The sequence below is a fragment of the Condylura cristata genome, unplaced genomic scaffold, assembly GCF_000260355.1.
Source record: "Condylura cristata isolate star-nosed mole 26May11 unplaced genomic scaffold, ConCri1.0 scaffold00003, whole genome shotgun sequence".
Taxonomy (NCBI): Eukaryota; Metazoa; Chordata; class Mammalia; order Eulipotyphla; family Talpidae; genus Condylura; species Condylura cristata.
The window spans coordinates 54,681,372-54,698,298 of record NW_004567104.1 but is presented as its reverse complement, the minus strand read 5'-3'; the positions used below and the strand labels follow the sequence as shown (position 1 = coordinate 54,698,298).

General features: G+C 36.0%; 1 protein-coding gene across 2 annotated transcripts in view; it reads left to right on the top strand.

Annotated features, from left to right (window-relative positions):
* The first annotated feature begins 262 nt into the window (after positions 1 to 262).
* Positions 263 to 16,927, top strand: part of CADM2 (cell adhesion molecule 2) — an 886,897-nt gene continuing 870,232 nt past the window's right edge. The window contains exons 1-2 of one of the 2 annotated variants that reach the window (XM_012732903.1): positions 263 to 332; positions 436 to 514. In XM_012732903.1, coding sequence (XP_012588357.1) covers positions 454 to 514 — 61 coding nt within the window. In that variant the 5' untranslated portion in view covers positions 263 to 332; positions 436 to 453. Of the gene's footprint in view, positions 333 to 433; positions 515 to 16,927 lie in introns of those variants that run through there. The other variant, XM_012732909.1, reaches the window with a different exon arrangement.

The window sequence follows — 16,927 nt, the reverse complement described above, 5'->3', positions numbered from 1 at the left end:
GCGCGAGCGGCGGCTGCTGCTTGGCTTGCTCCTCTTTCCCCCAACCCCTACCCTCCGTGACCTACCCACTCCTTGCAGCCCTACTCCGTACCTTCCACGACACCCGGCATCCCTGCACCACCTGCTCAGGCAGCCCGGCGGGTTCTGGGACTTGCTCTGCGAGCCGAAAGGAAGGCAAACCTCGAACCTGTGTCTGGCAGACGGACTGTCGCGGCTGTAGCACCAGCCGGAGAAGAAACTATTTCGCCCACAGAAACCCCATTCTGCGGGTGCTCGATCGTTGTCGCTTCTGCTGCTGCTGATCCGCGTCCACGAGTTCGAACACCGCAGCGGTGGGGACCCGGGGTCCGGCGGGCGCCACGAGGACACCGGCGGAGCCCTGCATTCTGGTGCTCCGCTAACCAGCATCTCCTTGCCCACTCGTTCTTTCCCCAGCCCTTTGGAGAAGGGACCATGATTTGGAAACGCAGCGCGGTTCTCCGCTTCTACAGTGTCTGCGGGCTCCTGCTACAAGGTAATCCCCGCCCCGCCGCGGGGAACATCAACTTCACGCCCATTCCCCATCATCCCCACTCCACCCCATATTTCCACTCTCCCTCTTCCAGGCCCCCAGTCCCCGACGATTTCCTCCCCCACCTCTACTCCCCGGTGCGGCAGGGGGCAGTGGCAGTTTGCTCCCTCGAATTTCTACAGCCTGTTCAACCCTGCTCTCCCAGCAGTCAGCCCCTTACACGGCACCTTTCGCCTTTTCATTCACCTGAGCTTCCTACATCTTTCACTCTCCATCCCCGCCAGCCCCCCACCTCCCACGCCTTTTGGCTGGCAACTTGTGCCTTCTTTGAACATTCAGTGAATGTTCAACCCCCACCAGCCACCTCCCACATCACGCTCCCGACCGACCCTCTCCATTTCTTGTCATCTCTTTAACCTCCCCCCTTTCTGGTGTGTTCCTCTTCCCCCTTCTCCCCATCATCATCATACCCTTGTGTCTTTAAAAAGTGTGTGAGAGCCTGGGAGCGAGCTACCGAGACGGCGAGAACAGCAGCAGCGGCAGCACCGTGTGCATTGCAATAACATCCCCGGGGGGGAAATGTGTTGTGAGACGTGTCATTCACTCAGGAAGAGAGAAGAGACTGTGTCTGGGATTAAAGAAAAGAAAAGAAAGGAAAATGAATGAATGAATGAATGAATTGAATGAATGAGCCGAGAAATAAAAAGGGAGGGTAAGAGAAGGGAAACCAGTTACAAGACCCAAACCCAGTTTATCAACAAGCCGACTTTTTTTTTTTTTAATATTATTTAGTCTGTGTATTCTTTTTCTTTTTTAGGCAAAGAAACATGCACCCTAGCAATTACTTTACTGCTAAAGGATTTTTGCTCATGTTCCCTACCCCTTCATCTCTTTAGCTTCTTTCAGTAATTAATCTTATCCTTTCACGTGAAATATAAGAACCCCAGTCACCGCACTGGAGAGAAACCTTACCAAAAATCACTGTTATTATGCAAATCACTGGTTTGGTTGTAGAGTGGCTAGGAAACTGGGATATACTTTTTCCCAGACCTCCTTTTTAGAAGATGATGCTGATTGTGAAATAAATAGCAATATATATGGAGTAGGAGTGCTTGGGGAGAGATCACTTTGGATGGTGGTGTAGGTGAAGGCAGCATGGTAGGGCTGGATGAGCAGGGGTTGTCAAGGGAAGATTGTTGCTTTGAAGAGTGCAGTGTAGGGATGTGGCTTGAGTGAAAGACTCAGGAAGGGTGGATGTGAAATGATGGTCGATATGATTTTTTTATTAAGCTTTGGTTACTCTTGATATCTTGATTAATCTTAGTCCACCTCTCCCCATTTGCCTGCATTTGTGTATTTGTAGGAAAGATAAGTTGATCACATTTATTTGTCCCTGAGTTAAAGGAATCTGAAAGTAAGACACACACAGACTTACAGGCGTAAAAACCCAATCGGCCTTTGGAGGATTTAAATGAGGTCAATGAACCATCTTTCAGCAAGTTCTTGGAATGCATCCTCTCTCTCACGCTCCTCAGGGATGTGTGCGGGGACCCGACCGCTTTTGTTTATGCATATTTATAAATGTGAAGGAAAAGGTAGTAGACAGAATATTCTGAGTTAGCTGACCTTGCAAAGATAATCTTATAATATTTTGTAGTGATCGCGTGTAATTTATTTTGGATGTAAATTTCAGGCATGCCATATTTCAGAACCCCTAAGAAGGCAGCCAGCTTATTCTTCCTGCTTAGCTGCTTCGTCCAGTTTCCCACTGCTTACACCCTCTCCCGCACCCAAGTAACCCGGGTGGCTGACACATTACTTGGGTTTTTTATCCATGCCGAAACATCCTCCCAAGGACCCCACTTCACCTCTCAGTAACTTGCATTTCTCAGCTGTGCTCTGTGTGTGTGTGTGTGTGCGCGCGCGCGCGCGCGCGCGTGTGTGCACGCGCGCGAGGGCGCGTGCTCGCACGCCACACCGGGTAGAGGAAGTGTGATGTGGGGAAATCAGTTAATTTGGTGATTGCGATGAAATTCGACACCGCTGGATGTGTTTTCCCTGCCAATCTGTGTCTGCTGGCCTCCGCACGTCATTGTACACACTGCTGGGCTGGTGCGAGGTTATTTATTAAAGAGCATGTGGGCAATGGACTGCACTTGGGGGTCGCCTCTGCTCTGTCTTCAACATTTCCCGGTGAATTGTGTATTCAGTGCACTGCAAAATAACTGTCTACTGGTGCCTCTCTCTCAGTCTGGGGGAGGATTTTTTTTTTCTTTCTTTACCCGGAGAGATTCCATCAGCTGCATTCTGTTGTATTAAAGACATGGGCTTCTTTTAATAAGTGTGTAAACCAATGTTTAAGACAGTGCTACTATTCACAGCAGGTTGGGGGGTTGGAGATGATAGGGATGTGTGTATGACAGAGAAAATGCACCACTGCAACCAGCAGCAGCACCAGCATCAGTTTCAAATAAATAAATAAATATAAATACATAAATAAATGTCCTATAAAACAACCAGGGAGCGAGCACCACCCAGTAATGTATGTGTACTTATGATCATCTTCGATCAGGCATTATTAATTCACACACACAGAGAACAGGGTTAAAAAAAAAAAAGTAGAAGGGGGAGGGGGCACAAAGCACCATTGGATTGTCTTCTCATGTTTATGGTTGCCTCACATTAATCAAACACGGCTCCATGGACATATCACACTTTGTTGATATTGTCAGTTTCTGCTCAAACAAATTGTTCATGCCTTCCTTTTCTTAGTCTTGGCTGAAAACATTGCTTTAGGGTTCAGGCTTATGTTTTTCCCAACCTACTGTTTTATTAGAACTTGGTTGGATAATAAAATAAAAGCTTTATTTCCTGAACGCAGATTAAATACTTAGTAGATCTTCCTTTCTATGTGCAGGTAATGGAAGGTGGCTCTGGGAACTATTGAGCAACTGATTTTAGCTGAGGAATTTGCTTTGCATGCTAGTAGTTATGACTAGGCAAATAATATAGGCAATCAACAGCTTCTTTTTACCTTTATCAGCATTCTAGTGATATTCTTAAACTTAAGTAATACTAATCAATTTACCTATCCCTGGCATTAAGTTCCCTTTCTTGTAGTATGCATTTTTTTTTAAGACAGAATGCTTATTTAAACATATTTTCTGTGTTTTCTTTTTTCTTTCTGGGAAGTGAAATATATCTTTCAGCTTTTTAAATTTATAGAGTGATAAGCTAGCAGTGAAAATCAAGTCAAGAATAAAATGAGTCGGGGAGAAAATTCTTAAAATGTTATATTCCACAACATCTACCAGTTGTCCCCAATCAGTCTTTAGGAACTGAATAATTAGATTAATAAGTAGACATGTTTGTGACTAAGGTATAATTTGGAATATTGAGTACTTAAATAACAAAATTTGATTCATTATTAAGCTATGCACATCATTTATTTATCTGTGATAAGGACAGAAGACACTAAGTGGCTTTTTAGCGTCACTTTTTTTTTTTTTTAATTGAGGTGCCATTGGTTTACATCTTTGTTAGTGTTTGGAGGTCTAAGATTTCCCCCTCTCAGGTGTGCTTACTTTAGTAGTCTAATCAAAGCACCCATGGTCCTCCATGACCGTACATTTTGCAGAGGATATATTAGAGAAAAGTAATCCTCATATACCTTACACCTCTCTTGACTGCAAAGTAGATCCAGCTTAACTGTTAGTCCTGTATCTCTTTCCTTGCCTGAAGGGGCACTGCAAAGATTGAGACTGTCTTGCTTATTAACACAGGAAAGAGTTCTAGAAATGGCTAAAAAGAAAAGAGGAAAAAACATAACTAGAGAATAGATACACATAAAGAGAGCTGGATTTTGTGGAAAACTTTATTTTCTTTTTGGAGTTAGTCTTACATGAAAAGATACCTTAACGCAAATACTGGCGCTTTAGTATTCTGGTTTGGTGTTATATATTATGGTAAATCATTTCTTATATTTAGAAAGAAAGATGCTCAGTTTAAAGATCTGAACTTAATACTTTGTTCAGTATGTGTCTTGAACCTTCCATGTTTGGATAATACTAAATACACTTAATAAAATACCAATAATGATAGTTTTTAAATGCATGTTTCATCTATTCTTTACCACTGCATGTACTAACCTTCATTTTGCTACATTCATTTTTATGCTAAATACAGCTCTGAGATACTGCTCGTTCTTCCCTTTTTTGATTAACATCTGGAACTTTTAAAATTAGAATCTACACAGGTGTCAAAAACTGTGACCTAGTGAGCAGGCATTGGACTTTTAAAATTTAAGCAAAACTGCCAGCAAATATGAATTCCTGAGCTAATTTTGCATCATGATAAGGACGTTTACTTTGTTGTCCTTCCCCCATTTCTATAACTACTAGAACTCTGGGAACTAAAATGACAATGGTAAACACTGAATGAGAAGTTTACTCCATTGGAAGATCAAATACTTGAAAATGATCTCTTCTTTTCAATATTGAGGTATTATAATTTCTCTTAAAGATAAGAATTACTTAAATCTCTTAAAGCACAGGTAGAAATGCAAAGACACATTCTAAGAATACATTTTAAAGTATTCTGCAATCAACATTAAAATATATTATTATTATTTTTTTGTTTATAAGTAAGGCATATAGATATTACCAGATGAGTGAAACTGGATTTATTTATTATGAAGATCTTAGGGGGTACACATAAAAATAGAACTATTATATTGGTATTTCATTTGATTATGCTGACATGTGTTCTATGAGATTTATTGAAAAAAAGAATACTCTTTTTATTAGGCTTCATTAAGCCTCTTTGGCAAAGTCGTCCATTGTGTAGCAGCTGGCTGAGTATATTGAGGAGGCGGAACCAAGGAACCAGACTCACAAGTTTAAATCTAGCCCTTTGTTGTATTGGCAGATATTCATTTATTTACATTCCTAAAAGACCTCTAAGTGACCAATGACTACCAGACAAGTTTCCTGAAGGCAAACCTGAGCCCTACTTATCTGTATATACTTCTTAGTCTCAATTTAATAGATATGTAATAAATATTGAATTAAATGATAGATGCACCCTAATTAGTTCTGATTGTGTTAAATGTCCCCTTTTATTCATAATATATCAGCACTTACTTTGCTAAATAATGTGCATATTGTTTTAATGTTCAATATGCTATATGGTTTATAAGAGTTGCCCTGTAGAAAAGGTATCAGTAGCAATAAATATAGCAATAGCTCTTAATTTACATTAAAAAAGAAGAAGAAATGTCAGATCTGTTATTCTTCACATGATGTTTCCATACCTGCTTTTCCCCATGTTTAATCATCCCAGATCATTTGCCTTGGATGACAAATTTATTACATGAAATATTTGTTATATGAAAGGCATGATTTAAATGTACTGATTTAACCTAAAATACTTAAAAGTACAAGTTTATTGCCAACATTTTATTTGAAAATGTCAAGTATTTTTGAAGTGCAATTCTATAGTATCAAAAAAAAAAGCATTTTCTGAAAACTCCTAGTGTAAAGAGGTGGACAAGGATTAACCTAGAGCTGTGGCAGCTGAAGCCCCCTGCTGTGTGATGATGCAAATGGCATCTCAGGCCTAATGTGCTCTGCAGCAGAGAGTGAGCATACAAGAAATCAGTCATGTGGTATGAGTGAAGTGGGAAGTCTTTTCATTGCGTGTGGTGGGCACAAACCATCCTTTAGTTTTTTTTTTTTTTTCTTGGTCACTTGCAGTAAACCGAGTATATGCAGTCACACAAACTCATAACAAAAGAATGAATATTTTGTTTGTGTTAATCTAATAAATAATCTAGTAAGTAAGCCCTAATAAAACTTTCAATGTATTTCATCAAATAAATGATATTTTCTTTTAATGCAACTATTAGAAGCATGAGTCAGCTTAGTGAAAAGATGAATAGAAAAGTTAAAATAAAATTTCTATACATTTGTTCACATGTATTTGAGTACATGTGATCACAAGACGGCAACTAACTGTCTTATGTATGTTTGTGCAGTTTTAATGCCACAGAGGAGAGTTTGATAATATTTCCTTCTGAGCAATATTATCACTCATACAAAAGCACTGAATAGGTTCCTTAAAAAAATAAAAGTTGCATAACAGTTGTTATGGACAGCCTACTATAGATAGCTGTCAAATAACAGTGACAAATGTAACTTTGTTTTGATTCCATTTGCTAAAAAACTACTAAAAATGTTATGTATATTGATTTTTACTTAATAAAATGAGTTAAGTTGGTTCTGTTAATGTGCTCCGTAGCTTCTATAGACATATAAAATTGTATTCATCCTAGAATCATGTAGTTTATTTAAAAATCAGGAAAGTAAATATTCTTAATTAGATATCAGTTAAATGTTAATGCTAAAGACAAAGATGTAACTACTGAGAAAGGAAATTATTTCTTAATCATCTGTCTCTCTCTCTGTCTACCTACCTACTAACATATATATATATATATATATATATACATGTTTGAGCTGTACAGTTACTTTTTAGTATTGAAGGATTCTTCATAATTCATTAAGATTGTAGTTCTCGGAGATGAAGTGTAAATAAAAGGCAAGCAAGATTTTATTCTGTGGTCTTTATGAACATTTAAAGATTTTATTCTGTGGTCTTTATGAACTTTTCTTAAAAGTGTAACATTGATTAACTTTTCCACTCAAAAAAAATACCCAACGAACATTTACAATTTATTAATTTGCAATAGAGCTGAATACTTACTCTGGATCTTCTTTAGTGCTTATGAAACTGAATGATGATAATGACTGCTACCTGAATAGACTGGGCTGAGGTTGTGAGATCTGCCATGGAGAGAGCCAGCCATTAATTATTCACATCCCATTTTAGAGGTCTGTGAAGTAAATATTAAGACAGTCATTATTCGACATTGGGGATTACTCTTTCTGAGTCAGCAAGTAATTTTTGCTTGAATATTTAAATTATCTTTCAGCCACTTGTAAGCTGGAGGGAAACCTCTGTTTATTCATAGCTAAACAGTTATTCTGGGGGCTACCTAGGGATACTGATGTCATTAGGGAGTGTTCAGGAAATGAAACCCAAGCATTCATTTGCTCTGAGGAACATAAAATCTTAAAGCTAAGTGTGACCAAATAGTGAAAGAGTTTGAAAGAAGATAACAAAAATCACTTTATGTGTCAAACTGACTCCCCACAATTTTTATAGATTTGATGATGGTTAATTTACAGTAGCAGTTTGTTGTTTTTTTAGTCATCTTTGGGAACAGAGTAAGAGAGTACCTTTCCTGACAAGGATTTGCTGCTGATTGCTAAATGTACAGGTGCATATTGATCCATTGTAATTTATAAAACCAATTAATTTGTTCTTGTAAACAATCAGCTTTTTTTGCTAAAATTGTTTGCATTAAAAATGCAAATGCCTTATATAGCGCTTACTAAAATGTGAAATACTAAAATTTATAGTGTTCAAAATATGTTTTTACTGTCTTAATAAATTAATAGTTTCCATTAGCTTGATTATATCCTCCCACCCCTTCAGAGGCAAATGGTCATTACATCTATATCTATTCCTTCTTTATTCTTCTTTCATAAGTAGCGCATGCATTGAAATGAGAGATGGCTAGAATATTTGTATTTAAGAGCAAATAATAAAATATACATTAAGCTTATTTACTACTTCTTTTATTTCTTTACTGTTATCTATTTTATGTGCTGAAGTTGGAATATTAACTCAGTTTCCTTTACACTTTCCAGGAATAAAATACCCTCTCCTCCAACGCATGATACCAGCCTGAAAGACCTGTTTAAATAAATTAATGGAGATGCAAAAATAGTTAAAGAAAGGGAGTTTTGCTAAAAAATACATACTGAATACTCACAGATTGGGTGTTTTACTTTTCAACCTTCAAGGCTGGTACCCCAGTGTTACAGCAAGGATAAAACATGTACAATGTGCTTTTAGTTGTTTTTGTTACATTTTGTGGAAGTTCAGCCTACTTAGTCTCCCAATAAAAATGGCAAAAAAGGAGGAAAGGAATGTGAGTCAGCCAGCCAAACACACAGAGAAATGCCTGGCAAAGAAGACTAAATTAGCATATGCTAGGCTGAGTATTTCCCTCTGTGGTTACATAATCCCTTTCCAATACGAAATCAGTTCTCATACTTAACCCTTTCAGTAGGTACACCACTCTCTTGCTATTATATTTTTATTTTGCTTGATTTATTTTCTCTTGAATTGTGTAAATCATCTATTGAGGGGTTTTTATGTCAGAATTCCCCCCCCCTTCAGTCTTGCTGTATACAAATGTTCCATTCTGTGCTCATCTTCAGAATTCAAGAATCAACTTTTCTATAGCTCTGACTGAGAGGATCTAATTAGCATTTTAGGCTCTCTTTACTCCTGTGCAGCTTTCATTAGAAAATGTATTAGTTCTATGAGGTTCCCCTAAGGATTCATAATACTCTAGTTTGTTACATGTACTGTGATATTCAGTGTGCCTTAATTATGCACGTGTCCTCATTTCAAAGCCTTTTCAGGGATCATGAGGGATAGAACAGGGGTCTGGCTGTAAGTTCTCTGTCATGTATTAATGTGTAGGTGGTATTCAGAGTGGATGTTTCTGAAGGCAATTATATATCTATGACTCTAGTATAGCAAGCAGTTACTCACATTCTACACTTACTAGTTACCCTGCCAAGGCAGAATGAAATTCACCATTGTGATACATAATGCCGTATCTGTTTTTTCTAAGTAGTTCTTTGCTCTGGGAATGAAATTAAAAAAAAAAAAAATGAGTGAAAATCTGTATCCCTTATCCTGAATAGGGATTGTTCCTTTCACGCTTCCAAACAGAAAGAAGAATCAGAAACTGTTTCTAAATCAATACTCTATTCCCTAACTAGCAGATTAATACATTTGCTATGGTGGGATTTTAAAGTTCTGCTGGTTATTATTTGAGGCTACAGATTTTTAGATAGTATTAGATAGTATTAATTGTTTGTTATTTTCATAGGCTGCCAAAGAGCAGTGCATTGCTAAATTTGATTCATTTTAATTTCAGTTTTGAGTTGCATACAATTTGGAAAACTGTGATAATATATAAAACCATTGACATAAATATGAGAGTGCTATAGAAACAGAGATAGAATGAGATTGAAAAAGAGAAAATGTGCTTTTTTAAAAATATCCTTTTTTAAAAGATTTATTTTATTTCTTTATGCATATAAGAACTGGGGTGTAGACCAGAGGTGAGGGGTGGTAGTAAGAGGATTCACTAGAGACAGAGTGGGTGCAGAACAGACAGATCTACTGAAATGCACTGCTGTGAAGCAGCTGGGGAGGGGGCAGGTCAGGAGAGGTCTTTGGTGCCATGTGGATCAGCCCCATGGCCTGGGAGCAGACTCATGCTGCAGTGGCTGTTGACTACTTTAGAGCTCTGACACTTAACCTGTAAGCCACCAGAGAGGCCCTGAAATGTGCTTTTTAAGAGATTTTATTTGTGGAAGGATAGCTGAAAGAATTGGCTAACATAGACTATGTCGTCATATTAGAGGGGACAATTGCCTACATAATATGAATTTGAGAGTTTACTTTTATTAGTTATACCCTGAATTATTTATGTTACAATATCAGGAAATCTGAGTTTAATCTGCAAATACAACTTTTTTTCTTTAATTTATGACTGTTACAATAAAGAACATGTTTTGTGTGTCAACATATTATTTTAGCCAATATTGCTTCATTATTTTACACAATTGCATTATTTTAAAGCCATAATATGATTAATGGTAGCTTAAAAATACTAATACCCAGAAACCTATAATTTTTCTTTTTTAAGGACTTATGCGTACAAGAGCTGGGGTGTAGGCCAGAGATGTAGGAAAGTGAGAGGATTCACCACAGACAGAATGGGGAGCAGAGCAGGCAGATCTACTGAAATACACTGCTGAAGGGAGCAGTGGGCTAGAGAGGGGAGGTCTGCTATCCAAGCAGGTTAACTCCCTGGCTGGAGATCAAGCTCCTGCTATAGCATATGCTGATAGCTTCATAGTGTTTAGACTTAACCCTTTGTACCACCAGGCAGGATCAGAAACCTATAGTTTTTAAGAGAATTTTGACCAGATGATGAGTGTGTTTAAGCAGACAAAAGAATGTCATCTGCCCTTATTGTTTGTTTTAAACATTTATGTCTTCATAATTTTAACAAGAACTAAGCTTTTTATTTAGTTTGTGCTATGATCTATATAGCTTCTTTATATATTTTTATTACATCATTTTGAACGTTAGTTAGTTGTCATCTCTCACAGACTTTAAGCCCCCAGAGTACAGGGTCTTAATCTTCATTTTATTTTAAGTGCCTAATCGGATATCCACTCTGTGCTCTTTTTAAAAATGTTTTAATTTCATTGATTGATTAGTTCTCCCCCAATCCATTTAATTTTGACACATCTTTTAATTGAATCCAAATAATATTTAAGTATTTGCACTATAATTGCCAACATGCCAATAAAGTATTCTGAGGAGAATAAATATTTGCCACGAGTTTCTGTTTGTTTACAAATGTACAGGGGGACAATAAAATGGATACTGAAAAACAGAAATAATCGCAAATAATGGCATACTTTACAAAATGTGAAACCCCTTTCAGTTAGGGTAGTCTGTTCGGAGTTTATCTGAAAAGAGCTTTGATTGCCCTAATTTCTCTGGGTATAGTAACTACCTCTGTCTTTTTTTCTACATTTTAAGTATTTCTATTCCTAGTGCCCCCCCCCAATATCCCTGATGATGGTTTTAAACAAAATAAAAACAAATCATCTTATTGTTATATTTAGAGTAACTGGTATTTCTAGATAAATGTATGAACAAGAAGAATTACCAGCTGACCTTGATCTGCCAGATTATCATTGTAGACCTGTTTTTGTTATTGCCAAGCTACATAGCATAGAGGTTCTCTGAGCAGTCCATGTAGTGTAAAGTCAGGATACATTATTTATATAACTGGGCAAACTTCTATCCATTTATATTTATAAGGCTTTATTTATAAGACTTTAAGGTATTTTTGTTTTTTATTACTTAGTCATATGTGTGCAGACCACATGTTTGCTATGGTTGAATTTGATTTATTTTCTTTCTATATTTTGAAAGACAGTGGGGAGGTTGGATAGGGATATTAACTGCTTTTTGAAAAGCATTTAAATATAGTTACTGGTTGCAGAACACCAAGGGAGAGAAGACTTTCTATAATTTGTAGTGGCTCTGTTTCCACACATGTTCTAAAAAATGCTATTTCCTTATGCAAAGGAATGTAGCTTTTCTTAAACGGCATATAGTTTTTCTACAAATTAGAAGAAATAAATTTCCCTAATGTCTTTGGACTTTTGACTGTTGCATAGCTCCTTGCTTTTGAAGATATTTTTTAACTTAAGATACCTTAAATTATACCAGACATTTGGTGCTAAAATCACCCTTATTCTCATGCAGTAGTGCACACTGAAAATATGTAAAACTAACTTAATTTTTTTTGTGTTGTTGCTATTTTTCAAAGTGATATTAAGAATTGTGTTCTCTAGTAGATCCTATTAGTGAAAAGTTTTATTTTATGGTTAAAAACTTCAGTATCTCTGTGATTTGATTGCTGTAGAAGGATAACTTTCTTCTCTAATGTGACTTCTGTTCAGCCCTTGGTGATGAACATCCACAGCACAGCGAATAAAGGGAAGTGATTTTTTTGACTGTTTTAAGGTTTGATTAAAAATTACTTTGATGTTATTAAATTGTGCACATCAAAGTGACACATTTTTTTATTTTTTGTATAATCACAGAGTATTTGAAACATTGGAAAAGCAAGAAAGAGTCCACCTTTATACTTCTTAACATTTTTAGTCATCATTTGATATATAAAATAAGGATCTTTACCTGATATTTTGAATGCTAATGCATTTCAGACCAATATTCTTGTCCAGAGTCATTGAGTTAAAAACAGTATCCATGGAATTCTATCAAAAAGCTGACTTTACTAAGTATGTTATTCTTAATAATATTTAGTGCTGGCTGCCATGAAAAGGAAATTTCCTGCTTAATAACTCTGTAAACATATTTTTAAATGTCAAGTGTAGTTTATAGGTGAAAGTTCATGGTATTCTTATATCCACTGGCTTTAAAAAAAAAAAACAGTATGCTGTTGGTAATTAAAGGTGTTGTGAACTTTAGTTCTTGGTATTGTTTCACTTTCATGGAATAACTAAGATGCAGATATTAGTGGAGAGAAAAATTCATAGCTACTTTAGAGGTCTGTGAGAAGTAATTCAAGTAAGATTTATGTTAAAATCTTCTTTATTCAGTACTTTTAACTAAGAGTACATAAAAGTGAGACAGCTTATCCTTGAAGGGTAAGCGCATGTTTTATTGTGCCCAAATATATTTGATGAATGGGTATGGACAGATTGGGGAGACTATCATCATTTTATTATTTTATGAAGGTATTATTGTAGGTAACAGCAGATTTAATAAGGTGTTAGGGTAGTTCCTCCTAAGGCCTTCTCATTGTATAGGTATACAAAGATGGAGAATGGCACAATAAGAGCCCTAGTCTTTGCGTGAATGCAATGACATCAAGCTATGTCTGGCATGGAAGGGGCTGCAGAGTGTGCTGCTGGATGTCTTTTATTTATTTAAGATTTTATTAATTTATGCATACAGAAATGGGGTACAGCTCATAGATGCAGGGAGGGTGAGAAGATTCACCAGAAACAGAGTGGGGGAGCAGAACAGGCAGATCAACAAAGTACACAGCTGAGAGAAGCAGCAGGCAAGACAGGAGAGGTCTGCTGTGCCATGTTGTATCACCTCAGGGTGGGGGATTGAACTCGTACTGAAGCAGCCACAGCTTGGCTTAGTTTAGTAGTGCAATGCTTCAACCCGCTATACCAGCAGGGAGGGCTGTCCTTTATTTTGTTATAAAAATTCCATATTCGATACAGAGGTAATTTTATTGGCCTAATTCAGACTGATTTTTGACAGTAACATGCTGCAGCTAGATAATAGTAGGAATTAAGGAACCTAAGTCACATCTACGTCATGTCACAATTTTTAGAGACTTTGAACAAGTTACTTTTCTTTCAGTTTAGTTTCTTAATCTGTAATTGAGATATTATAATCACATCTGTTCTTTGACTGTGTACTGTAGAATGATCTGACTGGTGATTTCAAGCTGCAGAAATGACATTTTTCTTTTACCTCTGCCTAAAGGTGTTTTATAGTCAGCATTAACTGTGATTTTTAACTGATTTTTTTAAAAAGATTTATTTATTTATTCGTACAGAACTGGGGTACAGGCCAGAGATGCGGAGGGTGAGAGGATTCACCAGAGACAGAGTGGGGAGCAGAACAGGCAGATCGATGAAGTACACTGCTGAGGGGAGCAGCAAGAGGGTCAGGAGAGGTCTGCCATGCCATGTGGTCACCCCCGGGGCAGGCAGGGATCGAACTCATGCGGAAGTGGCTTTAGCTTCTTTGTGCTATGCTTTAACCCACTGCGCCACCAGGGAGGGCCTAACTGTGATTTTTAAATGTCTACCCCTGTGTTATTCAGTACTTAAAGATTTTATTTGTGTAAAGACATTTTTATGTCATATCTCTCTGCATATATTTCAGAGCTTTTCTTTTTCTGTCAGTGAATTTTATTAATTAATTAGAGCCATTAACCTGAGTTTAGGAAACACATCTTTCCTAATGGAATTGCATTCATAGATTAACTTTAAACTTTAGTACTTCTTTGATTCTTTAGTCATTTTTAGTATTAGGGAGTGAATTGATCAAGTTTTTCAATTTAAAGTTCAGTTTTATGTTTTGTATATTTAATGATTATGTGCAAACATTTCTACAGTGTTTTTAAATGTCTTCATAACTTTAGGTTTTCTTGAGTGCATCTAATTCATTATTTGCTTCACTTTTTTCAATAAATACTTGAAGGTAGTGTAATAAATTGTGAATATATAAGTAAGCAAGATACCTTGGGAACATGTTTGTACTTATGTAGCTTATAATCTCATAGCTGAATCACAGATGAGATACATCAAATGCATCATGCCTTACTTCATTTTTTTTGTAAAAAAAAAATAAAATCCCTACTTTAGAGTAAGATCTTTCCATTATGGACAAAATCTGAATATATCAATGAGGCTATAAAATCACTGATTTAACAGTAATACTATGGACCTCACTGGGCTTTTAACATCTTTTATTTAAGGTTGGATTACAGAGTTCTCATTTCCTCTAGTCGTTTATCTTGAAAACATTCTCAGTATGATGTCAGTTTCTTTCTTTTTTTATTAATACAACTTGAAAGAAGCTGACAAGTGAACAAGAAATATTCAAGCATGCTCTATTCTAACTGATTCGTTCAAGAGGATGATTCATTTAATTTCATAAAGGATCAGTGGGCCAGAACAGTAGCTGACCAGGTCATCAGGGGCAATGTAGGGGAGAAGAGGTCTGTGAGAACGATCTATGTAACAAGCAACAATATTTAGTTTTTTAGAGCTGAAGTTCTGCTTGAGCAATTCTGATGTTACCAGCGACAGTCATTTAAAGAGCTGCTGATGCCTCAGGGAAAACATTTTTAAAATGTCCTATCTAGAAACAGTGTTCCAGTACTATGTCATATATATTAAAATTCCATTCCTTGTTTATATTACAATACATGAGTTATTAAAACGTATTCTACAATAATATGGCTCCTTGAAACTGCTGATTAAATGTTTTTTTTTTTTTTTTCCTGAAGTCTTTCCTTCTGTACAATCTGCTCTAAATATGATTGAAATTATAACCACCTGGTAAACAAAACAGAAGCATAGATGAGGATACCATTAAAAAACTTAAAAAAAGTGAATTTTATATACAGTTATCTAAAATATGAGAGAACTACAAAAGTTGTTGAATAGACTAAAGTATTCTTGACATATTTATATTATTCCCCTTATTATCTGACTGATGATCTCAATATGTAAGTGATGTCATTTTTTAGTAGCTTGCATTGTGTTTTTGAAGATTGTTGTTTTTTGGTAGTAGTATCACAAGTAAATGGTATAGATAGTAGAAAATAAAAAGGCTTTCATATACTTAAACTTTAGCAGTCATAATGGCAGTAGGTTAGCATGCATAGCTACTCTGTAAAGAGGTTTAATTTTCTGAATTGCATTCAATAGTACAATGCATAACTAGAAAAATCCCAACTTTGTTGTTATCTTTAATATTGTTTTCTTTATATTTTAAAGGAAAATTTACAATTAAAGCAATTCAGGCAACTGCTCTGTTGCTGGTGATAATTTGCATGAGCATAGTTTTTCACTAAGTGATTTACTTTGAAAATATATTAAATTTTCCAAAGTAAATCAGAGATACATACATATTTAGAAACTTTTACAGAAGGAACTAGGTGGTGCTGTTCTGTCATCTTTGAGTTTTTAGTGATTTCTGTGGTCATGTTCTCAATTCTTTAAACAGTTTTATAGGATAGGTACAGTAGGTAAGAAACAGTTTTGTTCTCATAGTTTGTGAGTCAACTAAGTTTTATATCAATCTTATATCTTTGCTTTTGTCAATATTTTTGTATAAAAATTATCTTCCTAACTGTCTTAGATAAGTCACAGTTGACAACTTTTCTCTTTAACATTTAATAACATCCCCTAACATTTCAGAGTATATAGTGAATTCTGAACTCTTAAAATATTTAGATGAGTAAGCATTTTCAAAAGTCTTTGTACTATTGGTTTGACTATTCCCCCCCCCCAAAAAAAACCCAAAAAAATAACACATATATAAAAATATAGGCAGAATTTAATGTAGTGGTCATGATTATATAGTTCACTTTGATTTCATATAAAAATGCCACAGGCTGTAAGCTCACAGAAAACATGCTATTTGAAAACTAAAAAAATGAATTTTACCTTAAACAAAAGAAAATAATTATTTCCCTTGAAAAGAAATTGTTTGCTTCATTTACTTCCCTGTAACAAAAGTGACCTTAATTAGGCTGTCAGTTAATCTTTTCATGTTTCATGTTAAGTTAATTTTGTCTCCCAGTGCTCTTGGTGGTAGCTGATAGTCTGCAATAACACAACACACTCATTTCAGTCCCAAGTAACAACAAAGTTATTTCAGGTACCTTTAAGTTAGAGACTGAAGATACCAAAAAATGTAAAAGTTCATATTATTTTCCTGGCAGAAATCATCCAAGGTTATGTAACAAACAATAGTAAGTTTTATTTCCTAATGATTTTGTAATAGCTTTGGGAAGACTATGACATATAATGTATTCCTTAAAGAAAATCTTTAACAGTTTATCTATACAGCTCCTTGTAGAATTATAGTTCTGTCATTTTGAATGGGGACAAAGAA